Source organism: Podarcis melisellensis, assembly GCF_964234715.1.
Source record: "Podarcis melisellensis genome assembly, chromosome: 8".
Lineage (NCBI taxonomy): Eukaryota > Metazoa > Chordata > Lepidosauria > Squamata > Lacertidae > Podarcis > Podarcis melisellensis.
Window position 1 is genome coordinate 28,216,810 of NC_138540.1, and position 25,391 is coordinate 28,242,200.

At 47.8% G+C, this 25,391-nt stretch overlaps 2 protein-coding genes across 4 annotated transcripts in view; one reads left to right on the forward strand and one right to left on the reverse strand.

The window, feature by feature from the left end:
• Nucleotides 1–9,668, forward strand: ICMT (isoprenylcysteine carboxyl methyltransferase). Its single transcript, XM_081923790.1, has 5 exons — nt 1–444; nt 3,311–3,399; nt 4,405–4,574; nt 5,860–6,077; nt 6,478–9,668. The coding sequence occupies exons 1-5, from the start codon at nt 16–18 to the stop codon at nt 6,658–6,660; spliced, it is 1,089 nt and encodes a 362-aa protein (XP_081779916.1). The 5' UTR covers nt 1–15; the 3' UTR covers nt 6,661–9,668.
• The window catches only part of RNF207 (ring finger protein 207), a 25,563-nt gene continuing 9,474 nt past the window's right edge, over nt 9,303–25,391 (reverse strand). For 2 of the 3 annotated variants that reach the window (XM_081923598.1, XM_081923599.1), the window contains exons 7-18: nt 24,912–25,037; nt 24,644–24,690; nt 23,070–23,142; nt 22,352–22,420; nt 21,705–21,773; nt 20,789–20,910; nt 16,013–16,205; nt 14,794–14,979; nt 14,623–14,674; nt 13,123–13,240; nt 12,475–12,567; nt 9,303–11,551 (exon numbers count right to left, since the gene is read on the reverse strand). In XM_081923598.1, coding sequence (XP_081779724.1) covers nt 11,335–11,551; nt 12,475–12,567; nt 13,123–13,240; nt 14,623–14,674; nt 14,794–14,979; nt 16,013–16,205; nt 20,789–20,910; nt 21,705–21,773; nt 22,352–22,420; nt 23,070–23,142; nt 24,644–24,690; nt 24,912–25,037 — 1,365 coding nt within the window. In that variant the 3' untranslated portion in view covers nt 9,303–11,334. Of the gene's footprint in view, nt 11,552–12,474; nt 12,568–13,122; nt 13,241–14,622; nt 14,675–14,793; nt 14,980–16,012; nt 16,206–20,788; nt 20,911–21,704; nt 21,774–22,351; nt 22,421–23,069; nt 23,143–24,643; nt 24,691–24,911; nt 25,038–25,391 lie in introns of those variants that run through there. The other variant, XR_014171294.1, reaches the window with a different exon arrangement.

The window sequence follows — 25,391 nt, forward strand, 5'->3', positions numbered from 1 at the left end:
ACCTTTCTTATCTCTATGGTCACCCTCCCTACCGAGGCGGACACGCCCCCCTGGGCCGGTTTCAATAAATCTCGCGAGGTCTCGCCGCCGTCCTGTGCTGAGATGCCAGAGTCTACGCCCCGCCTCCGCGGTGTTGTCTCGCGAGAATTGGGGGGGCGAGGCCTCGCGAGAGCGGGGCTTGGCTCCGGCCGCCGGTCCATCATGGCCGGCGCTGAGGGGAAGGCGGGCGTCGGCGGGCGAAGGGGACGCGAGGCACGGACCAGCCTGACGGCCTTCGTGCTGGGAAGCTCCGTGGCGGCCGTGCCGCTGTTGCTGTCGGCACCTCCGCCGGCGCTGCTCTCCGGGCTGGGCTTCCAAGGCCGCGCCGCGCTGGCCCTTCATGTGGCTGGAGTCAACGCCGCCCTCCTACTTGCCTGGGGTCGCGCTCCGGGGGGCATGTACCAGGTAAGGGCTGGGAGGAGGGCGTGTCCACGCGAAGCCCCACCCCTCGGCGGAGGGATTCGCGAGCTCGTGGGCGTGGTTAGTGCAAGTCCGCCCACTTCTGGCTGGGAAGGGCGTGGCCATACCCCTCTTTGCTATAACTTGGTTAGACACGCCCAGGGATGTGGAATCTAAAAGAATTCTAAGGTCTTTAAAATAGAAAAATATTCATAGATGCATGCATATCTAAATACAGTGGTACCTCGGGTTACATGCAATTTGGATTACATGCGCTTCAGGTTACAGATTCCGCTAACCTAGAAATAGTACCTCAGGTTAAGAACTTTGCTTCAGGATGAGAACAGAAATCGTGCAGCGGCGGCAGGCAGCAGCAGGAGGCCCCATTAGCTAAAGTGGTGCTTCATGTTAAGAACAGTTTCAGGTTAAGAACGGACCTCCGGAACGAATTAAGTACTTAACCCAAGGTAAAGGTACCCCTGCCCGTACGGGCCAGTCGTGTCCGACTCTAGGGTTGTGCGCCCATCTCACTTAAGAGGCCGGGGGCCAGCACTGTCCGGAGACACTTCCGGGTAACGTGGGCAGTGTGACGAAGCTGCTCTGGCGAGCCAGCACCAGCGCAGCACACGGAAACGCCATTTACCTTCCCGCTATAAAGTGGTACCTATTTATCTACTTGCACTTAGGGGTGCTTTCGAACTGCTAGGTGGGCAGGAGCTGGGACCGAAAGACTTGAGCTTACCCCGCCACAGGGATTTGAACCGCCAACCATGCAATCGGCAAGCACTAGGCACTGAGGTTTTACCCACAGCGCCACCCGCGTCCCCAAGGTACCCGAGGTACCACTGTATAAATAATCCATGTGTCTGAAATAGTGCAGGAGAGCAATCCTGAAGCCATGTTGACTCTCCCAATGACTTCAAATATTCCTCTGCAGTAAAGGAAGTAAATGGGGAAAACCTTCTTGTCTTATAGGGGGCATATTTGTGTACGAATAGGGTGAGCCTGTGACCTGGATTCAGGAACTAAAGTATTAACCATCACAAAAATGGCCAGGCTTCCCAAGTAATGCAATCAGCGACCATTATCAGGTATCCTGGAAAACTGGATTTCTGATGTCGACTGCCTCCTATGATGCATGTATGGTGATTTGGCAGTGGACTTTGGCTAAGGGGGTTGGGCAACGTCAGTCTTTAAAGGCTCCTGCACTCTCTTGTTCAGGGTCCCTCCCATCGTGGAAGGAGGGGAGGGATCTCTGTTGCAACAGAAAAATATATATATATCTGCCTTGCTTTCCACTGGATCCTGCCTCCATCCATTCTTCTCTGACCGATCATGGGCTTAGGGGACTCAGAGTCCAATGGGGAGTTGGACAGCAAAAGGCAAACCCCAATTTTTACATCAAAGGCTACTCCCTTCTCTGCTTAAGGAGGGGTGTGGCTGTCTCCTTAATGAGTTTCCTTTTCTCCTGACCCAGATATGTCAGCTCTGCTGAATGGCTTTCTATCTTCTTCTGATGCCAGTGCTTAGGGCTGAATCATGGGGCAAGTATGTCCCTGCGCAAGCACAGAGTGCTTTAACCACTGAAGCAGTCCATGCCTGTGAGGCGTCTTGCAGCACTCTGACAACTGGGCTTGTTTACTTGTCTTAGGCTGGCACTTGCTTCGTCAAGTACATAAAGCCAAAGCTGCTGAAATCATAATGTCGTTATGCAAATCTATGGTGTGGTTCCATGTGCAATACTGTGCACAGTTCTGGTTGCCCCACCTCAGAAAGGAAATTTCTGGAAAAGGTTTAGAGAAGGGCAACCAGAGGATCAAAGGGGAGAAGTGACTTGCCTATCAGAAAAAATTGCAGTATTCGGAACTTAGGACCTTTTCGTTTAGCAAAAAGACAAGTAAGAGATAAAATGATAAAAGCTGATAGAATTATGCACGGAATAGAGAAAAGCAATTCTTACTCTCTCACATTAACTTGTGGACATTGATGAAGCTGAATGTTGGAGTTTTCAGGACAGATGAAAGAGAGGACTTCTTCACACAGCGCATAGGTAAACTATGAAACTCCCTCCCATGGTGGGAGGCAGTGATGGCCACGAACTTGGATGGCTTTAAAAGAGGATTGGGCAAAATCATGCAAGACAAGGCTGTCACTGGCTGCTAGCCAGAATCAGCCTCCGTTATTCCTCAGTTGCTGCGCACAGGGCTGTTTCACTCATCTTCTACTTGTGGTTTCCCCGGAGGCCTCTGGATGGCCACTATGAGAACAGGATGCTGGACTAGATGGGCCATTGGCCTCATCCTGCCAGGCTCTTACTTGCCTGTTGTGGCATGATTTGTTTAACCTGGCACCTACTTTGTCAAGCCCACAGTCATTTTTGCTGCAGCTGGTCTCTTAAAAGTCTTCAACGTTGTGTTAGGTCTTAATGTCTTGCCGTACGATAAGTAGGAAAAGTTTGAAGAGGAAACCTCAAGCCCTTACCCCTATTTGAAATAAGGTTGCGCTAGAAGATTAGGATGCAAAGCCGTCCCCGATAGATCTCATCTATCTTTTTCTCATAAATGTTATTGTAGACAAATAAGCTATAGAGAAGAAGGGGAACCTGCAGTCTTCCATATGTTTTTGGACTCGAACTTCCAATATTACCAGTGGTTGGGGAGGATGATGGGAGTTTGGAGTGGTGGACGGGATAGGCATATTTCCACCCAGGGGGTTCCTGTTGTCAATCCCTCCCATGGTGTGCTGGAGAGACAGGACTGCCTTAGAATTTGGCTTCAGAACTGGTGACTTGTGGGGTAGCAGTATGTGGGGTTGCCCCCCCCCTCTGGCTGATGGGCAGGTGAGTTTCTGACTGCCTTTTCTTGCCTTGTAGATTGCCATCCGTGCCTGCTTCTTGGGCTTTGCATTCGGGTGTGGTTTATTGCTCAGCTTCGGACAATCTACGTGGAAGCATTTTGGATGGTAAGACTTTGGGTTTGGCAGAACTTTAGGTTTCTGAAAAGAAAACTGTGGGCTCTGGGAGACAGCTCTCTTGTTCCTGGAGACTCCTGGGACCTGCACTCACCTCTGTTTGGCTGGTCTTGATCCTCTTAGGGGCACTAGGAGAGCCTGCCATAGGAGACAAATACTACTTAATGCATTGTTTCTGAATCCGTTTTTTGGAACCCCTTTTCTCCCCTGCCTTCTGTACTCAGGAAATCTTAGCTGCTTGCCAGGGGACAAAAGCAGACACCTGGAGGGGAATGCCTGAATAACTGATGGTTCTTAGTTTGAGGTGGTTAGCCTCCCCACTCCTAATTTTGGATGTGAGACCTAGGCATCTGCTCTGTAATATATATATATATATATCGATATGTGCAAGTTCTTCTCACTGTTTTAGGACACCTGCATTGAGTGACGTGAATGATGCTATATTTGAGTCTGCATGCTTCCTGGAAAAGGAAGAGAATGAGCCCACCCTTGTAATATTGTTTTTAAAACATCAGGCCACAGAGAGGTTAGGCTGGCCTCAACTAGAGCCAGGGCTTTCTCGGCTGCGGCTCCAATCTGGTGGAACGCTCTGTCACAAGAGACTAGGGCTCTGCGGGACCTGACATCTTTCCGCAGGGCCTGCAAGACAGAGCTGTTCCACCAGGCCTTTGGTCAGGGCGCAGCCTGACCCCCTCCTCTGGCAACCTGCACAGGATTTTGCTTGATGGTTGCCATTAATTTGATTTTAATTAATTTTATAACGAATGTTTTTACAATGTGAACTATTTTGACTGTTGTTAGCCGCCCTGAGCCCAGCTTCGGCTGGGGAGGGCGGGATATAAATAAAATTTATTATTTATTATTATTATCATTGGAGATTAAGCAGCTGGTGTGTTGAGCAGCCCAGTTTACAGCTCTTCAGAAGAGCAAACCTAGAGTTAAAACCCAGGAAGCTGAAACATGAGGGTTTTGCTAAGTCCCTGGTTGCTCTTCCAGGTATATGTGTTCGCTTTCCTTCTTCCATTACTCTGAATACTTGGTGACAGCCGTTAACAACCCCAGAAGTCTCTCCTTGGATTCCTTCTTGATCAACCACAGCTTTGAATACAACCTAGCTGCAGTCTCATCCTGGGTTGAGTTCACCGTGGAAAAATTCATTTGCCCAGGTCAGTAACTATTGAGTTCTTATGCAAGTGAAACAGAAAAACTCAATCATTCTAATGGGAGACCCAGAAACATGGACTTGGAGGCAGGTCTGAAAACGAAGCTGTTTCTCTCCCCAACCTGAACTAATTGGGGTTATATTGACCCCTCACCTTTAAAATGATCTCCCCTTTGAAGGTGTGTTTCACCACAACACTGATACTTGTTTAAGCAACAGGTGAAGACACTCCTCTTTGCCCAAGCATTTGGGGAGGGATGAAGTATATATTGGGTGCTTGAATCTCCATTGCTGCTGGTGGTTTGTAACTGAAGTCTGTATTTTGCTACATGCTGTTTTTTTATCTTCTTTTTTAAACTGTTGGTGCTTAGGCCATGTATTCTTTCTCTGGGACCTGTGGGTAGAAAGGCAGGTCATAAATACTTTAAATAAATAAGAACTTGGTATGCTGAAACAAGGTGTAGGACTTGGCCTTTGAGTGTCAAGGGGGTTTGCATGCATTATCTCAGAAAGCTTCTAATTTAGGCCGGGGTTGCTATCCTACTATTGCAGGTACAGAGGCTGAGTAAGCAGCACTCCTTTTGTGAAGGCCACCTACTCAGCTTATTACCACCTTGAACCAGAGACTTCACAACTCGCATTTTTAGCTATAACAACAGCCCTTCGGTGGTGGCTGAGAGTGCTTTATTCATTGCACCCTCCTGGCCCTCAGTTACTAATACACGCCTGAAAATGCTGATAACAGGGTGGACTTTTTGCCCCTCAAGCTTATTTAGAGGCTGCATTGGAAGATGGTCACACACCACTTGTGTGTGGCTTTAGATCTCTCATTAGTTGGACCATTGTCTGACCCTTCTAAAACGGTGACTGTTTTGACTTCATGCTCTGACATTAAGGTCCTTTTTTGTTTTAAATGACACTGTGAAGGGGAGGAGATCACTGTTATCAACGAGTTTTTATGGGAGTTTGGCTTTGATCTCTGCATTCTGCTTCTTGTGTACATCGAATTGTGAAGTTTGCAGATGGGTCTCCACAGAGGTTAACTAGCCCACAAACCTTTGTTGTAGCCCACCTGCTGGCACAGACTTCTGTCAGTCATTTTTGGTCCAAAAGAAAACCAAAACCCAGCTCCAGTTAGCTGTTTGCCCTGGTCCCTTGTGAAGAATGTACTTTTGTGAAGTTAATCCATTTGTTACAAGCACCGAGTGCCTTCTTTCCCCTTCTGACCGGTGCAGCTGCAACTCTACCAGAGTCGCACCATTTTGCAACCTGTGCTTGCTCATTTGCAGAGATGAAGCAGATCACTTGGCTGAGTTCGGCAGGGCTGCTCATGGTGGTTTTCGGGGACTGTCTGAGGAAGGCTGCCATGCTCACAGCTGGCTCCAACTTCAACCACATTGTTCAGAATGAAAAATCGGAGACCCACACTCTTGTGACCAGAGGTGTTTATGGCTGGTTTCGTCACCCATCATACGTCGGATGGTTTTACTGGAGTATTGGGACCCAGGTACTGTTGCACAGCTTAGTACATCTTGTAATATTTTGGCTCTTTCGGTGGGTGGAGGGGGTACCCTAGGCTACTTGAGATATTAAGAGGAATGTGTGATAGCGTTTAATTCATGAATTCAACCTTCCAGTTTTCAGAGTGGTTTAACAGTCAATCCCTTGTTGCAGGAAACTCTGGGAGTTGTAGTTCTGGGAGGGGAATAGGGCTCTCTTAACAAACTTTAACAAACTGGCACCTTTAACAAACTTCAGCTCCCAAAACCCTTTGGGGAAAGAAGCCAGGGTCATTTAAAGTGGTATCAGAACGCTTTAAACATAGGGTGTGAATGTAACCTTCGAGTCTCTTGAGCTTTCCAGTTTTCATGCTCCTGGCAGCCATTCTCCTGCATTCCTTGTTTCAGGTATTGCTGTGCAATCCAATCTGCATGGTGGGCTACACGCTGGCATCCTGGCGCTTCTTCCGGGAGCGGATAGAAGAGGAGGAGATGACACTGATCCATTTCTTTGGGGAAGAGTACCTGGCCTACAAGAGGAGGGTCCCCACAGGCTTGCCGTTCATCAGAGGCGTGAAAGCAGAACTATGAAGACCCCGGGGCCGGCATTGAGCAGAACGTGGGAGCTCCTGGCTCCAGGGGCCGCTTGGCCGGGCCTGTGCAGAAGAACAACGGTGACATTCGTGCCGTGCCGGTACAGTAGCGGTCAGTTTTAATACCTAGTGAGTTTCCTGGAGGTTTGTGAAGGGCTGAGCGGAAGCTCCATACCTTAGGCAAAAATAGATGCCCTCCCTTGACATAAGCGGGAGAAGGGACTGGATGATCAGAGCTGCACTGAATCCTCAAGGCCGACTTTGAAAGCAAAACAATTTTCTTTGCTCTGCCTCTTGCAGCTTTGATGGACCAAAGTGCACCAAAGCAGATTTCAATGACAAGCTCGCCCTTTGAGTAACCACTATTGCTCCCTGGAAGGGGTTTGGATAGAAACTCACCTCTCTAGTCGAAAGTTTTTCTTTTCTTTTATAAAGCAAAGGGGGCCAGCCCTTCCAGTTCTTCTCCCTCCCCACATACTCCGTCCCACCAAAGGGCAAGTGCAGCACAGCTTTAACCTCTGGGCCTGATCTCCTAAGCACTCCCAAGGCTGGGCTGGCAGGGGGCAGGGTCTGTTTGCAGCATCCAGGCCCTCTGGTTCTATCTTAAAATGCATGACTACTGTCAAGATTAACAACACAGGCAAAGAGATCTCCCTTCCCTTTGCCCTTTTTCCAAACTAGGCTTGCAATACACCTCACAAACGAACGAAAAAAAGAGAAGTCTTTGCACCTAAATGTTATGGTCTCCTGTTTCTTTCATGGCCATTTTGACGTCCCTCCTGGTTGAGCAGTCCTGTCTCACTCCTCCTGCCCAGCCTCACAACCTATGTCTTCATTCCACATTTTTGATACTGACCACCTCTCCTCCCACCAGAATCCTGCTTGTGTAGCAAAAGTTCAAATTCTGTTTCTACAAAGTGCAAGGGGATGGTTGCTTTTGAATTTGCATACTGAACAAGTATTACTTTGGCAATATATATTAAGCAGGATGCACATGACTGACTGGGAGAGACTTCCCTCGCGCCCTGCCCCTCTCCCTGGCTGCCTTTTTAAAAAGTTTCTCACTGCACACTTTTCCATTTTAATATACCAAAGAGAAGTTTAATGTGTTTCTGTTTCTACTGATCTATTTATAATGAAGATGGGAAATAAGACGCTTGCAAACTGATGCCAAGACTGGCAGAAATGGCATTTCTGTCGTTTTGGGGGGCCAGTTGCCATCCAATTATCATTCTCTCTGTACCCAGCAAGGATGATTCTTTAAGCTGTCATCTGTCTCCACTTTCTTTGATTTGTAAATGCAAAACGGCCAAAATCTCAAGCAAGCAGCTTTAATTTCTCTTTCACTCTGTGACATCCTTGTTTACAGAGGGGTAAGCAGGCTTTTGTGCTTCTTTACTTGGGGCACTTTTTTTTGGGGGGGGGAGGAAGAAAATGAGGCAGCTGCACTTAAGAGAAAGAAAAATATACTGCAAAAATAAGTCCAAAATAATTGTATGCTTAGGAAAAGCTGGATTCTACACCTCTGTATAAATTAAGACAGTCTACATAGTGTCCCCCATTTCCTATTGTACCTGTAGAGTCTGCTTTTAGCATTGGTAATTTCTGGTCAATAATTCCCCTGCTGTCCAGAGTTAGGTAGAAGCTCAGACCTTGCCCTTCTAGACTGCATTGCCCAAGAGCTTCTGTTGACCTTAATTCTTTAATCTGGGAGCATGGCTGAGTTAATTTTAGGCGTGCGATGGAGAGACACAACTCATGACTTGTATCTTCAGGGCGATTTGTTTCCTCGGTGGCTCATTAAGAATCAAGCAGAATCTGAAAAATTCTGTTCTGTTGCTTGTGAACTATCAGGTGGCGATTGAGAGCCTCTTGGTTGGCTTTGTGCGAATGTCATAGTACAGCTTGGTGGGGGAACCTGTTGCACAGTTGACCGACTGCAACAGAAAACTGAAGCTTCTTCCTTATGTTGAGTAAGTCCATTGACCCATGTTGCCCAATATTTGCTTGCTCTGATGGGGAAGAAGATTCACATACGGTTCATATACGCCATGAGATGGGGTATCGGTTGCAGAAATCAGTTTCCCCAATAAAATTAGTTTTAATAAATAAATAAAAGTTTCTAGTCCTTGTGGCTGCAAAATGAGCTTTGCATGGTGGAGGAAGGGTATGTCTGGTTGAATTTCAAAATCTAGAAAGTTGCTAAGGTTTTCAAGGGTCAGATTCTGATCTGTCTTACAGAGAGTGGATCCACTGAGATGAATGGGCATGTCTAAGGTCCATGCATTTCAATGGGTCTGCACTTAGTTGGATGAGATTTGAATTCCCTGCATAGCACGTGTGTAGTTTGCAAACCCTGCTTTGTACGGAAGGGGCTGCAGCTGAGGGGTAGCTCTGTGCTTTGCATTCAGGAGGCCCCATATTCAGTCCCCAGTTGGGGACTGTCCCCTGCCTGAAACCTTGGATTGCCGCTGCCAGTCAGTGTAGTACTGAGGTAGATGGATCCAGAGATCTGAAGCAGTATCAGGTCTCACCCTATGTTCCTACTTCAGACCTGTAGGCCCTCCTCGGTCAAAATACATGTCCGTATCTGTAATATGCAGGCAATATCTGTAATATGCAGAAGCAATTTTTTTAAAAAAGTATGCACATTTAATCAAATCAGTGTAATTTGTATGGATTGTGGAATACAGCTTTTATTAGAACAAATTTTGGATGTATAATCCTAGCATCATTTTTATAGAAATCATGGTATACACACAGGTCTGCCTCCCCCTCCCCCCGGCTGCCCTGGTAACTAGCCAGTTTGTGTTGCCAGGAGAATATCCTGAGATTCCCTCTGAAAATTAATCATGCTGTTTTTTTGCTTTGTTACCTCGGAAGCTGAGAGGCAGTTGTTTACTTTCCAGTCCCTTTGGAGCAGTCGGCTGGCAACCAGCCAAACAGAGGATCAGTTCTGTTCTCTTGTATTTTTAAAAGAATAACAATAAAATATTTTTAAGTCTCTATTCTTTTCCAGATGTTGACAGCGCCCCTTTCTTAGATCATATTTATTTATTGCATTGACAACCCCACCATTCCTCCAATAAGCTCAAGGTGGTGTATGTAGCCCATAATATAAGCCTCACAACAACCCTGTGAGGTAGGGTAGGTGAGAGCTGATGACTGGCCCAAGGTCGCCAAGCAGGGATTTGCACCCTAGTCTCCCCCTCATAATGCATTAATGGGAATAACCCCATAATTCCTGGTGGACAAGGAAGGGGCCCTCTTATTTTAAAACCATTTCGGCAGGTGTTAGGAACCTGCATCCCTCCAGATGTTGGACTCCCAATTCCCATCAGCCCTAGCCATCATGCCAGTAGGCACTGCATCAGGGCCATCTGTCTTCAAACAGAAAACAGGTATGTTTTTTTCCACACGCACCCCAATTCTAATAGCACAAATACACATCCTTAATTATCATACTGAGCATATGGGATCCATTTTGTGAAGGTTGCTTAATAAAATCCATAAGCGTTAAAGGCAAGGAAAACGTTTGCATCTAAGTGAGTGTTTCCTGGCCTTGCAATATAAGAGGAATGTCCTCCACCCCCGAATTAAACTTCGACACACATCGGGGATGACTATGTGAGTGGGGAGTCCAGCAGCATTTGGAGGTCCCTGTTTCAGAGAGCGAGTTACCTCCTTGGAAGGAGGCCAGCCCACATCAGTGACTGCTGCAGAGGTGCAACAGGTGAGCTCCTCTGAAGGTAATTCTGCTCTGTCTGGAGGGATTGGATCATCTAACCACATTGTCCCAGAACAGCTGGGGGCTCTAGAGGTTTCTAAACTACAACTCCATGCACCCTGGCCAAGGGCTGTGTTTCCTTGGGCTGATGGGATCTGTAGTTCAGCAACAGCAGGCGGGTGCCCACATCTGCTCAGGAGACATGTCAAGATTGCTAGACCCCAGGAGAGGCTCACGGGAAATAAGCAAGGCTAAAACGGGGGATCATGCAGAGAGAGACAGTGGGGCAGGCCTCTTCTGCACACAGGTACTTTAAGCCATACAGAAGAATTGCTGAATGAATGTTTTTCTCAGGATCCAAGGATGCCCCAACCTCTAGTGTGCTAGTGGATATGGCTGTATCTAGAGAACTGGCTTTTAAGGGTGTAGCTGAATAATAGGAGGTGCTGGTTTTGCATAGCAACATTTTATGCCTCTCAGTTGCATGGTAAAATAAGAAAAACCTGCAGTTCCAGGCAGGTGCAGAAAATCCACACACTTGGTAGTCATAGGAGGATTTTGCTTTTCTCAGAGAAGCCCAGACTCACTCACTCAGTTTGGAGCTGTTTGAGAAGCCAGTGCCTGTCTAGACATTGATGTGGGAGGCACGGCTGAAAGAACACTGGCAATACTTGTCAGAAGCTGGAGGAATTAAGATTTCCACTGCTGCACGCTCCATTGTTTCTTAACAAGCCTGCACCTTCCTGGGCTCCGGAAGTGCCAACAACAAAGAAGCCCTGCAGAGTAACGCAAAATAAATCCTTCTGTTTTGCATGTTTTAGGGATTGCAGAATCAGGATTATCTTAGTGCAGAATATATATGGTTTTCTGAGCACACAGCACACTGAAAAGAGTCTGTTATGCCATACATGAACATTTTTGTTCAGAAAGACTGCGAGTGCAGGTTCAGCACAGGAGAAGCTCTGTTTCCTGATCTGCCTCTTTGGCTGACTTGCGAGGTCCTGGTGGCTGCGGGGGACTCTCAGGTCGGCCTTTCTGCTTGCTCCTGTAATATTCGTTTGATTTCAGCAGGGGGTCCTCTGCGGCTGGGCTGAGAATCTGGCTTTCTGCTTTGGGCTCCAAGGGTCCTTCTCGTTCCTCAAGGCCACTGCACAAATCAGGCCTCAGATAGAAGAGAAAAATAACAGTGAGTGGAAGGAATGGTCTAGGAAATCATAACAAGCCCTAGCTTTTCTATCACTAAATAAATGCCAAGCTTTTTTTAATTAAGTAAACTGCTGGAGGATAGCCCTATCTTAGGCTAGTAGCTCTGACAGCTTAATGGAACCTCTCTGTTCTTGCGCAGTCTACCAGTTTCTGGGGAACCAGCTTGTAGAATTTGCAGAAGCATCTGGATGGATGTTACTGGGCATAGGATTCTGGACAAGGCAGCCTTTAGTATAGCAAGGCTATAAGAACTTTAGAAGAGTTTGCTAGAGTCTAGACCAGGCTTCCTCAAACTTGGCCCTCCAAATGTTTTGAGACTACAATTCCCATCATCCCTGACCACTGGTCCTGCTAGCTAGGGATCATGGGAGTTGTAGGCCAAAAACATATGGAGGGCCGAGTTTGAGGAATTCTGGCCTAGACCAATGGCCCATCTAGTCCAGCATCCTGTTCTCACAGTCGCCAACCAGGTGCCCCAGTGGGAATCCTGCAAGCGGGATCTGAATCTAAGAGCCCTCTCCCCTCCTGTGGCTTCTAGCAACTGGTATTCAGAAGCATTGCTGCCTCCACTGTGGAGGCAGAGCATGACCATCATGACTAGTAGCCCTTGATAGCCCTCTCTTCCATGAATTTGTCTCTTTAACACTGAAGCATGAAACTGCTAGTGCTTCCCTTTGAAACCAGCCTCTTAGATCAAGTATTTTCCCTCCCAAGCGAACAGTGATGGCTGATGACCAGGTCACTTAGTTAATCTGTATCCCCTGAGGAGTGGCCACTTGGAAAACAACAGATTGAATATTTACCTTTTTGCTCCTCCGGTATTGTGGCATCAACATAGAACCAAAATGCTTTGCTACCTGAAATGGATCAGATAGATACCTGTGCTGGACGTCAGCAGCCTCTGGGCTCTCATCGTATATTTTCTGCAAGCTCTCTGGCTGGCCATTCCTCTCCTCCTTTGTGTCCTGTAACCTGAAGGGATATTTGGGTTGAGTTGGGGGATTTGGCATGGGGGAAGCTGACTCGAGATGTACCACAAATACCGTCTGATTAAAGCCATACACCTTGACAGGGTTGGAGCAAAAGAGATTTCTGGAGGACAGAAGGTCCCTCCTCCCCCACAAAGTCACAAGGCTTGATCATCCCTCTGCCAGACTACACATTCCTTCAGCTATGGGTGTTTTATGAAGCACAATGGGGATTTACAATTCAGGGGCCAAGTCATCTATTCCAACCACCGCAATGCAGGTATCGCAGCTCAAGCACCCCTGGCAGATGGCCATCCAACCTCTGCTTTTAAAACTTCCAATGAAGGAGATTCCACCACTTTCCAAGGTTGTCCCTGTCACTGCTGAATGGCTTCCTAATGTTTAGTCAAATTAATGTTTAATTCCTTGTCACTTGAATCTATCGGTTTCAATCCTCCCCTCTGGAGATAAGGCAGTGGAGGTTTTTGAAGGCAAACTTGTGCAGGATCTGGGAGCGGAGCAGGAAAGCAGCAGTGGACCGGGCTCTCGGCTTCCTCACCTGGGCTCCAGCCGCTCCTTTACTTTGGCGATGGAGTGGACATAAGGGGCAATCTGCTTGGTGATGGTTGTCAGGTAGCTGTTCTCCTGCTTCAGCTGCAACAGATCATGGAGCTGTGCTGCACGAGAAGGAAGTCTGGCGTTAAGTCAGTCAAGTCCAAAGGATTGGCCCTTTCATAAAATAAGCATAGGCACACAGAATCATAGAATTGTAGAGTTGGAAGGGACTCCCAAAGGGTCAGGTAGCCCAACCCCTTGCAGTGCAGGAATCACAGCTAAAGAATCTCTGGCAGATGGCCACCTAACCTCTGCTTAAAAGCCTAGAGTCCACCACCTTCTGGGAGAGTCCGTTACACTGTCAAATGGCTCTTGCTGTCAGAAAGTCCTTCCTGATGTTTATTTGGCAACTCCTTTGCTGTCACTAGAATCCATTGGTTTGGGTCCTGTCCTCTGGGGCAGCCTAAAACAAGCTGGCTCCATCTTCCATGTGACAACCCTTCAGCTATTTGAAGATGGCTATCATATATCCTCTCGCTCTCCCAGCTAAACATACCCAACTTTGTCAGCTGTTCCTCACAAGGTTTGGTCTTGGTTGCACTCCTTTGCCCACCTTCCAGTTTGTAAATATGCTTCTTAAACTGTGAGGGCCAGAACTGGATGCAGGACTCCTGGTGTGGTCTGACCAAGGCAGAATAGAGCACTACTATTACTTCCCTTTATCTAGACGTGGGTGGCACTGTGGGTTAAACCAAAGAGCCTAGGGCTTGCCGATCAGAAGGTCAGCAGTTCGAATCCCTGTGACGGGGTGAGCTCCCGTTGCTCGGTCCCTGCTCCTGCCAACCTAGCAGTTCAAAAGCACAAAGTGCAAGTAGATAAATAGGTACCAATCTGGCGGGAAGGTATACGGCATTTCCGTGTGCTGCTCTGGTTCGCCAGAAGCAGCTTCGTCATGCTGGCCACATGACCCGGAAGCTGTACGCCGGCTCCCTTGGTCAATAAAGCGAGATGAGCGCCGCAACCCCAGAGTCGGTCATGACTGGACCTAATGGCCAGGGGCCCCTTTACCTTATACTTCTGTCAATGCGGCCTAGACTTGCATTAGCTTTTTTTTTTTTTTTTGCCGCTGCATCACACTGTTGACTCAAGTTAAGCTTGTGGGTCTCCATACACAAATTCAAAACCTTATGAGACATGGCTACGTTTCTAAATAAGAGGCATGGGGTCAATCTTTTCTGAAAAGTGTACTTGGCCTTCTTACATGGAAGTTCTTTTCCCGTCCATAGATGTACAGAGTAATAATCAATGGTTTGTATTTCAGAGAGAAGGAAACAATGGCACTCTGCACATGTGCAATGGCACACCTTCCTACATAAGAGGTATACAAGTCCTTATTATACCTACAGCAAGGTATAATACTGCAGCCCTACCAAGTCAAAAAGGTTACCAGCTACCATTGATTGGTGGGGTTGGATGGCTTCAGAGAAGTTCATATTGTGCTCACCTTCATAAATCTCTTGCTCATTTGCCACTCGCTGATAGGTTTCTTCCCAGGTCTGCAAAACACAAAGTCGGAGTTCAGCACACGCTCCTCAAGCGGGGGGATTTGTGCATGTGTGTGTGCTGTGATTGCATGGTTGCTGCAGGACTCTGCAGCCTAAGAAAGTCTGCGTACCTCTTCAAATACGCTCCGCATCATCTCCACGGAGGAATACTCGGAAGCAATCTGCACGTCCATCTGCAGCGACTTCTGCAGGATCTCACTCATGATCTCCGTCTTGATGAGGGAATGGTGCTTGGTGAGGTCGCGGTGCAGCTCCTGCACCTGATCCTTCAAGTTCTGAATCTCTATTTGAAGGGCCTGCAGCAACACGGGGGAAAGGGAAGCAAGTTCGAAAGGCTCCGGTTGACGAGGTGGAAGGATCAGCAAGAGAATGCTGAAAACTTCCTTTTTGCGGGGGGGGGGGGGATTTATGACTTACTATTTTTTTTATTTGTAAAAAAAATTTCTATACCACTATATCAGAAAAACATATATGAGATTTTTGCAACAATACTAAACCTGAAAGCAAACATTTAAAGCTAAAAACAAACATCAGCAACTGATGTTTGTTTTTAGCTTTTTATGCTTTTAATGTTCGCTTTCATTAATACCAGTGAAGAGCCGTATACAAATTTAATTAATAATAATTGTGGAAGAATGCATTCTTAAGTGCCTGTATAGGCTTGGCAGAACAGAAAGGTTTTCAACAGGCATTTAAAAGTTGGCACAGAAGGTTGGCTTCTGAATCTAGTGAGAGAATGTTCCACAGGTCAGAGTTGATGGATCTAAAGGCTCAGTTCCTTGTTATGGTCAGAGGACCCTCGCCAACTCGAGGAACAACCAACAATACTCTTGCAGATGATCTCAGTGATCAAGCTGGGGATATAAGGGTTCAGGTATTCCCTGAAGCACCCTGGACCTAAGTTGTTCAGGGCTTTGTTAATGAACACAAGGACCTTGAACCTGGCTCAGTAGTAGATGGGCAGGCACAGTTGGTGCCCCATGCTCTCAGCCAGAAGCTCCCATCAGCAATCTTCCAAACCAGACCCAAAGGCAGCCCCATATAGAGCACATCGCAGTAATCCAGCCTCGAGGTCACCAAAGCATGGACTATAGTGGTCAGGCTATAATGCTCCTGTCTTCTTATTTTCCATTTGTGTGTGTGTGCGCGTGTGCATGCACAAACACACATTCATTGGCTGGGCCTGCTGATTCATCTTGGCCTGCTCTGTGGCAAGGCTGAGCAACATCTCTAGCAGTGGTGCTGGCTTGCTCCCGCCGGTGCCCAAGGCTGCGCACCATCACCAGTGACAGAGCGAGAGCAGCCTCTCCCTTGCCCAGCCATCCTTACCCGATACATGTTCTCATAGTTGCGGCAATGCTCGGTGAAGGGTGTCTCTCCACCTTCAGCCAGGAGCACCTTGGTGCTTATGTACCGGTGCATGGTGGGCTTCCGGACCAGGGAGCCTGTCAGGGACATTTTTTCGCAGGTAGAGGGGCAGCCAGACACGAGGAGGGTCTTGGAGCAGGGACCTCCGGACATCCTGGAGGAAGAAGAGGGAGCCAGCTGAAGAGAGGAGGAGTCCCTAAGCGAGAGGCTCCAGAAGGGAATGGCTTTGGATCTCAGCACTCATCATCAGTTGTGTTACTTAAGGGGGGACAAAGTGTGTTGGAAGATGTGGCAAGGCTGTTTCTGCAGCAGGTGTGTATTGTAAGGGAAAAAAACAACCCTGTCCAGAGTTGTAAAGACTGCAGAGAGAATAATTGGGTGCACTCTTCCCACCTTGGATCAAATCTATGCTTCCAGGTGCCATAAGCTGCAGAGATAGCGCAGGATAGTACGCACCCCAGAAATGATCTCTTTCAGCTTCTGCCTTATGGAGGAAGGAACAGGGTTATAAAGACTAGAACTAGCCACCTGAGAAACAGTTTCTATCCAAATCTTTTAAACGCAGTATATGGAAGTATATTGTATTTAATTATGGGGTATCCGAGTTTTTAGGGGGCTAACCAGGCTGGGATAGCAGGCTTGTTGGTTTTTGAATGTCTTACGTAGATTTTTTCAATTTCGTTGTTCTGTATGGGACAATGACAATAAAGTTTATCGTATTGTATCGTAAGGCCGTATTGTTTCAGGCCGATGGCCCATCTGGTCCAGCATCCTGTTCTCATATCGGCCAACCAGTTGCTTGTAAGAAACCAGCAAGCAGGGCCCAAGCACAAGAGCACTTTCCCATCTTGTGGCTTCTAGCAACTGGTATTCAGAAGCATCACTGCCTGTGACCATGAAGTCAGAGCATAGCCATCATGGCTAGTAGCTATCAATAGCCGCCTCCTCCATGAATTTGTCTAATCCTCTCTTACAGCCATCCAAGTTGGTGGCCATCACGGCCTCCTGTGGGAGGGAGTTCCACAGTTTAGCTCTGTGCTGTGAATTAGGACTTCCTTTTATCTGTCCTGCATCTTCTAACATTCAGCTTCATTGGGGTGTCCACAAATTCCTAGGGTTATAAGAGACGGAGGAAAACTTTCCTCCATTCCCTTCCTCCAGGCCATGCATTATTTTATAAGCTTTGATTATGTTGCCTGTTGTGGGATGGATGGTCTGCACACATGTCAGTTTTGGGCAGTAGCCACATGACATCATCGTCAAAATCCCAGCCCAAATCCCACCACCACCACCAGTTAATCCAGAGTTATTTTTTCCAAGGAAAATCTGATGGGAGTTAAAAACAAAAGGAAGCTGTTGCCGATGACCAAGGCTGGTTCCAGGCAGGGGTTTCATATAGTAAACAAGCCGGGCAGATATCACAAGCTTGTCGCTGGCAAACAGTAATTTTTCCAAGAAAATGTAAATCTGGGTTAAATGGGTAGAGTCAGTGAGCAATACAAACTGGCTTTTTGATGCCAACGGTGTTTTGACACTTGGGGAAATGTGCATGCATCCCATAATAAACACTATGAAGCAACACCCTTTGCGGTATCTCAGCAGCCCCTTTGCAATATCGCAGTATTGGATTTGAAATTGTTTTTATATATGTTACTGTGTTGACCTTTTTTAAAAAAAAGAAAGACATGCAGGATTTTAAAGCTGTTTTTAAATATTCAATGTATTTTGTGTATGTTTTTATTGGATTGCAAAATAGCTTTGATATGCTGCAGAGAGCAATCTATAAATGAAATTAAACATTATCACACACATACTCAACACACACACACCTACCTGGAAGTGTCATGAGTCAAAGACTGGTCCATCTACACCAGTAAAGGACTATCTGCCAATTAATTGTGATGTAACAAACCCTCCACCCACAACCAAATTAAAAAGAGCCCGGCTGCAGCCTGACAGTCCTTCCCACTGACTCATCCCGCAGCCAAGACGGATGCTCAGATCGCCACTTAAGGATCAGAAGGTTCATCCAGACCGGCAGATGGGGACTCCCTGCAGATTCTGCTTGGCCTTTCCCCTCAGCCGGGCATCTGGTACTCCCAGTCCAATGCTCTCAGCCTCAGTTTCCCTTTGGAGGGAAAGGGGATCCTGAAGACCCCCGGCCCAGCCCATCACTTTGCCCCCAGAGCTTTGGGAGAGGGCCGTCCCTGCCTGCACAGCAATCAGCTGCACCAGTACAGAGGGGCCTCTGATGTCAATGGTCCTAAATATATCCAGTGCCAGGGAAATGTGCTTTGCAGAGTTCTCTGAAATTCTGATAAAAATAGGGACGGGCAAACTGCTAGCCAGGCAGGCTGGGATGTGTGCAAGGATCCACTGGGTTTGCCATCTGCTTCTCAAGTAGGTTGGGGCATGAAGGTGGTCAGGCAGACAAAGGCAACAGGCACGCTAGCTGAGCGCCAAAAGGAAGATGCATCGTGGTGTTGCTGTTTTCTAGGGCTCTCAGCCATTCCAGACCCAAGTACTGTAGTTGTAATAGGATGTTTTGATACCTGGGGGAGGCTCCTCAGCTGACACCACTTACCCCATTCCAGGAATCAGTGGCGGGTGGCGCTGTGGGTTAAACCACAGAACCTAGGACTTGCCGATCAGAAGGTCGACGGTTCGAATCCCCGCGACGGGGTGAGCTCCTGTTGCTCAGTCCCTGCTCCTGCCAACTTAGCAGTTCGAAAGCACGTCCAAGTGCAAGTAGATAAATAGATACCGCTCCAGCGGGAAGGTAAACGGTGTTTCTGTGCGCTGCTCTGGTTCGCCAGAAGTGGCTTAGTCATGCTGGCCACATGACCCGGAAGCTGTACGCCGGCTCCCTCGGCCAGTAAAGCGAGATGAGCGCCGCAACCTCAGAGTTGGCCATGACTGGACCTAATGGTCAGGGGTCCCTTTACCTTTACTATGTTGCAGATAAGAACTTAAGGAAGAGCCCTGCTGGATGAGGACCATGACTCATCTAGTCCAGCATCCTGTTCTCACAGTGGCCAATCAGATGCCTGTAGGAAACCAGCAAGCAGGATCACAAGAGCAGCACTCTCCCCTCCTCGGGCTTCCAGCAACTTTTGTTCAGCACAGAGCCAACCTGGCCGGTAGCCATCACTAGCCCATCTCCTCCATGAATTTGTTTGCCAAATCCTCTTGTAATGGTACCCAAGTTGATGGCCATCACTGCCTCCAGTGGGAGAGAATTCCGTAGTTTAACTGCTGGAATTCCAAAATTCTTATCACTCAGGTAAGACTGTTCCTGCCTGGAGGCTGCGGTATGGTGCAAACAGACTGTTGGCCGTGGCTGTCACACCAGTCTCCCGTTTCCTCCCTCCCAAACTAGCAGCCCTCAAACGCTTGTTTGCACAGCAAGGATCAGGACTCCAACGGCACGAATGTGCAAAGATGGAGGTCACTTATTTGCCTTCAGTTATGTTAACTGACCAAAACGTTTTCTTTCTTTTCTTCTTTTTTTAAGCTGACACAGGTGTAACTGTTTAAGTCTCTTGCAGCAGAAACAAGGCTGCAGTGAAGCAAACATGCTTATGGACTTCCTTCAACGAAAGCCGCAATAAATCTATTAGCTTATCCCCACCCACCCCGCCTAAGAATATTCTTACAAAAAGTTTTATTTTGCAGTGCAGCTGGTTGCAGAAGAGCTACACCAACTCCAAATGCATTCAGCAACATTTGGAGATGCAATGTGTGTGTAAGGCAAGCAAATGAAATCGTTTGCCAGAACAGAAAGGATTATTTTCAAGCAAGTCTGCACTAGATGGGCAAATACGTCCGTTTCAGTTTCTCTTAGTTTCTCATCTTTCCAATCTTTTGGTTTTCTACATTTCTACATCAGTTTACTTTTTTTTAAAAAGTCCTCAAAAAAATTCACCCCGAGAGGGGGCAATGACAATAAAGACAATAAAGATATTATTATTATTATTATTATTATTATTATTATTAAATTTCTCCTTATATGCGCATGCTTCTCTGCAATGTTTGCTGAGCAGTTTCTCCTAATATAACGCATTTTCGCAGGTTATTATTACAAATAAGTGCATTTTAATGCATACATTTAATGCCTTCTGGAGAACGGCAAAATTCAAAGGAGGGCAAATTTTGAAGGTAGTATTGTTTCACAAGGTGAGAAGTCAGTAGGTAAATTTGCATCTAAATGCAAACCATCAATTTTCTGCCCCATCCCTGGAGCCTCTTTGCTACAATTGCTGGAACTAGCTTCCTTGCTCCACATCCCAAAGAAACAGAAACAGTGTTCTTCGTTTTCCTATGTTCGATCGGGTGCCAGCTGCACTGGGACTCTCTGACACAACAGCCTCCCAACCAGCCAGTTTGGCTTCCTGGAACTGGCACCACCAGCCCATCTGATCTGCTCACTAATCAGGACAGCTGTTTTTGTCTCCAAGGGCGCCTGGTGCCCAGCTCAAAGGCAGGCAAGAGAAGTTTGGGCTTCAAAATGTCTCCAACCCATATTCAGCTTTGCACAATCCACCTTTGTTTAAAAATACTTCACTGCGTTTCCCTCTTCACAGATCCTCCTTCCCCAACGTTGTGTTCTCCAGGAGTTTTGGACTACAACTCCCATCAGCCATTGCCTGTGTTTGCTGGCAGTGGATGATGGGACTCGTAGTCCGAAACATCTGGGGAAGCTTGCTACAGATGAAGCAGGGCTTGGGAGCAGCTTACATGTTACTGTTGCTCATCCCAGGTCCGATGCCCGCTCCATTCACCACCACGGAGCGACGGGGTGCTAGAAGCAGCAAGGGCTCCAGGCAGTGTGCAAACTCAGCTCTGTATTCCGTGTTGATCTGGAAGGGAAACCAATTAAGACGGGTCGTCATTCTGAAAGCACCCAGAGTTGCAAGCCTTCTCCTGCACGTGGATATAAGAGGACTCTCTGGACAGGACTACGTGTTAAGATAAACACGAGGCCACCGTAGTCCATGTTCTGGCAACTTCCAGATTGGATTACTGCAATACACTCTACTTGGGGCTGCCCTTGAATTTGACTTGGAAACTTCAAGTGTTTCAAAATGCCGTGGTCGGATTACTGGCTAAGGTTCTATTTGCATCTCAATATAACCCTGTTTAAAAACAACTGCACTGCTTGCCAGTTGGTTGTCACGCCCAATTCAAGGTGTTTACGTTGGTATTTAAAGCTAAATGACTCAGAAATATCTCAAAGATGTGCCTTCTTCCTTGCAATCCTTCTATAGTCTGAGTTTGGCAGAGGGGCCCTTTTGATAGTTCTTTCGCCCTCAGAGGCTTGTGGAAAGGGGGTTCAATTCAGGAGAGGGTCTTGTCTGTGAAGACACACCTATGGTGTGTAGGCAGCCTCATCTTTGTCTCCCGCAAAACTCTGGAAAGCCTCAGGTACAGAACCTGGAGTTAAAGCAAACACCCAAATTTGGCTTTACATGTGTGCCGCTAGACCTCATGGCGCAGACTATGTCTGGCTTGCCGGGTGACCTTCCCATGAAGAACTGGTAGATGAAACAGGCATGACCCCAGAGGAAAAGGGGGGGGTGAACATTTGCTCAAATGCTCTCTGGGTGCCTGGAGTTGCTAGGTTGGCTCAGCAGGGAAGAGCAGAAACTTGTACCTTGCTCGTCTGGGAGGGCCTCAGTCGATGGGGCAGCTTGACGATTTTTTGCAACCTCTCCATCAGTTGCTGAAAACAGAATTGTGGATGATTTGGTCAGTTCAGTGAAATGCCGCCCTCCGTTGTGAAAGCAGCCCCAGCCCCATGGCTGTTTCTGGTCAAGAACAAGAACCACCTGGCCATCTGTCAGGGATTCTTTAGCTGTGATTTTTGCATTGCAAGAGGCTGGACTAGATCCGGCCCCCTCCAACTCTACAGTTCTATGATCTCCTTAGCTACTTCTTTCTTTCTAACTGCTCTCAAAACACCAGAGTCCTTGGCATAACCCCTGAGCCCCCAAACCCTGCTGTTGCTGTGTCTACACAGCTGTATTAAATGCACCATCTTCTCCCCTGATCCCCAAGCTGCCATTTCCTTCCTTGTCTTCCCTGTGTCAAAGTTTGGTTTGTACGCTCCTTGGGGCAGGGCTCTATCCTCTTTTACTTGATAGAAGTACAAAGATTCATAACCACCAGGTGCTTCTGAGCATCTGCAGAGTGCTTTTCTTGCCCTGGAAACTCACAAGAAGGGCGTTGCGCCTCATCTGAGTACCCACAGAGGCAGCTGTGATAAGGGGGTGTTATTTGAATTTGTGGGTGATGACTTACATAGCCTAAATCAAGGAATTCAGCCTTGTTTGCGGAGCTGAGGAAAGCAGAGCACGTCACCAGGTGGACCTGAAGAGGAGAGGAAAGGAAACATGACACCTGTGCAAATACCAAAACTATGAGTACTTGGAGCAGAGGAACCGAGAGGGCCTCTGAGCATGTGCAAAGGGCGTTTCTCTCACCACCGAGCAGGCTATATATGCCTCCTCCCCTCTAGGGTGGGGAGACAGGGCTCCCTCACCTTAGACTGCTTGACTTCCATGAAGACCTAAACCTCACTCAACTTTGGTGTCAGTCCAACCACAACTTGCCATTCTACGTTTTATCTCATGAGACTTCCAAGTCCCTCCAAACTCTGGCAAAACTTGACATACAATTTTAGGAAACGAGGCCGATGGTACCTTACCTGACCTTGAAGGTTAGGGTGCCCTATGAATATAATGCAATGCAAATATAGAAAGTGGAATTCTCGTCTTCTCCTCTGCCATTCAGATTGGGTGTGTTTTTGTTTGTTTACTTAAATTTGCACCCTCCCCACCTCAAGCTCAAGGAAGCACCCATCGTTTTGTCCTCACAAGCACCCTGTGAGGTAAGCAGGGCTGAGATATGGTGACTGTGCCTGTTGAATTCTTGCCTGCCACATTACTGTTAATGTGCAGAGAGCCTTCCTTTTTGGGGGGGGGGAGGAATGGCCACCCTCCCGACTCAGGTGCTTTACCTGTAGGGTGGGCAACAAAGATGCCAAGTGTGCCAGCTGTTCCTTGAAAGCTTTTTCCTTTTCTTCATACTGGCTGGAAATGACAAAAAATAATAATGATGATGATCCTATTATAAGGCTGCTTATGCACAAAATGAGAGAGCTCCACAGTTAGAGAGGTGGGAATGAACCTGAAATGTGCTAGCCGGTGATATTTAAAATGCATCTGAAACAGCCAGAGAAACTTCCATACCTTTTAATAAAAGGTAAAGGGACTGACCCCTGACCATTAGGTCCAGTCGCGGACGACTCTGGGGTTGCAGTGCTCATCTCGCTTTACTGGCCGAGGGAGCCGGCGTACAGCTTCCGAGTCATGTGGCCAGCATGACTAAGCCGCTTCTGGCGAACCAGAGCAGCGCACAGAAACGCTGTTTACCTTCCCGCCGGAGCAGTACCTATTTATCTACTTGCACTTTGACGTGCTTTCAAACTGCTAGGTTTGCAGGAGCAGGGACCGAGCAACGGGAGCTCACCCCGTTACAGGTTCTGATCGGCAAGTCCTAGGCTCTGTGGTTTAACCCACAGCGCCACCAGTGTCACATTTCCTCTTAATAAAAAGGTAAAGGGACCCCTGACCATTAGGTCCAGTTGTGGCCGACTCTGGGGTTGCAGCGCTCATCTCGCTTTATTGGCTGAGGGCTTGCCCATAAAAACAGGACTAAGGTTAGAGACTAGGGAGATGGCAGCACTTTCCAGGAAATCTCTTAAGAAGATAAGAACATAAGGCAAGCTTGCTGGATCAGGCCAATGGCCCATCTAATCCAGCATCCTCTTCTCACAGTGGTCAACGAGATGCCTATGGGAAGCCTGCAAGCAGGACCTGAGCACTCTCCAGTTGTTGCTCCTCGTTATCTGGTATTCAGAGGTAGGCTGTCCCTGGGCATGGAGGTTCTGCTGTGACAATAAAGGTAAAGGGACCCCTGACCATTAGGTACAGCTGCGGACGACTCTGGGGTTGGGGCGCTCATCTCGCTTTATTGGCCAAGGGAGCAGGTGTACAGCTTCCGGGTCATGTAACCAGCATGACTAAACCACTTTCTGGTGTGGAAACACCGCTTACCTTCCCACCGGAGCGGTACCTATTTATCTACTTGCACTTTGACGTGCTTTCGAACTGCTAGGTTGGCAGGAGCAGGGACCGAGCAACGGGAGCTCACCCCATCGCGGGGATTCGAACCGCCGACCTGATCAGCAAGCCCTAGGCTCTGTGGTTTAACCCACAGTGTCACCAATAGACCTCCATAAAAAGAGCCCTGCTGGATCAAGCCAAAGGCCCATCGTCTAGCATCCTGTTCTCACAGAGGTCAACCTCCTGTGGGACGGAGTTCCAAAGTTTAACTACATGCTGCATGAAGAAGTCCTTTCTTTTTATCTGTCCTGAATAAATCCTTCACAACACATGAGCAAGATCTGTGTGGGCTGTTGTCGTTGGTACACTAAAGTTTTGTTTGGATAAGCCCCGAGACACTCCTGCTTATTTTTTGCCAATGGGGGAAAAAATCAGACAAGGAGTTTGAGCACGGGACCACTTTTACCTCTGAACGACTTTCAAAAGCATCTTCTTCCGCTCTGCCAATTTCTCCTGTGGAAAAGAGAGACAGACAGAGAGAGAGAGAGAGAGAGAGAGAGAGAGAGAGAGAGAGAGAGAGAGAGATGGACTGTTCCTCACGTCAAGCGCTAGGCAGCCTCCCTCCCTCCACCACAACTGGGCTTCTAGGGGATAGGCTGCTGCCTCAAAGAGCGCCCCCTGCAGGCAGACTCAAGCACCAAGGCTGCAAGTGACCCTTCCCTGCCGCAATTCACCTGCATGCTGCTGAAGAGCGAGTTTATAGATGTTTCCTCCTCGTCTGCGCTGTTGCGGACCTCCTCGATCATGGCTTTGAGGAGCACTATCGCCTCCCTGGTGGATGTTTGGAGCTCTTTCACAGCCTGAGTCGCAGGGCAGAAAAGGCGAGTGTTGAAAACCGCAGGCGTTATCAGTAGGGGAGCAGAGCAGACCCCACGGAAAGGGCAAGATTAAGAATCATAGAATTGCAGCATCGGAAAAGATTTCAAGGATCATCTAGTCCAGCTCCCTGCAATGCAGGAATCACAGCTCAAGAATCCCTGACAATAGCCGCTCAACCTCTGATTAAATATCTCCAATGAAGGAGAGTCCACCGCCTTCTGACGGTCTTCCTGTCTGAATGTCCTGTCATTTGAATCCATTGGTTTGGGTCCTAGCAGCCCCTGTCAGCCCCAGCTAGCACAGAGGGTGGGAGTTGTAGTCCAAAGCATCTGGGG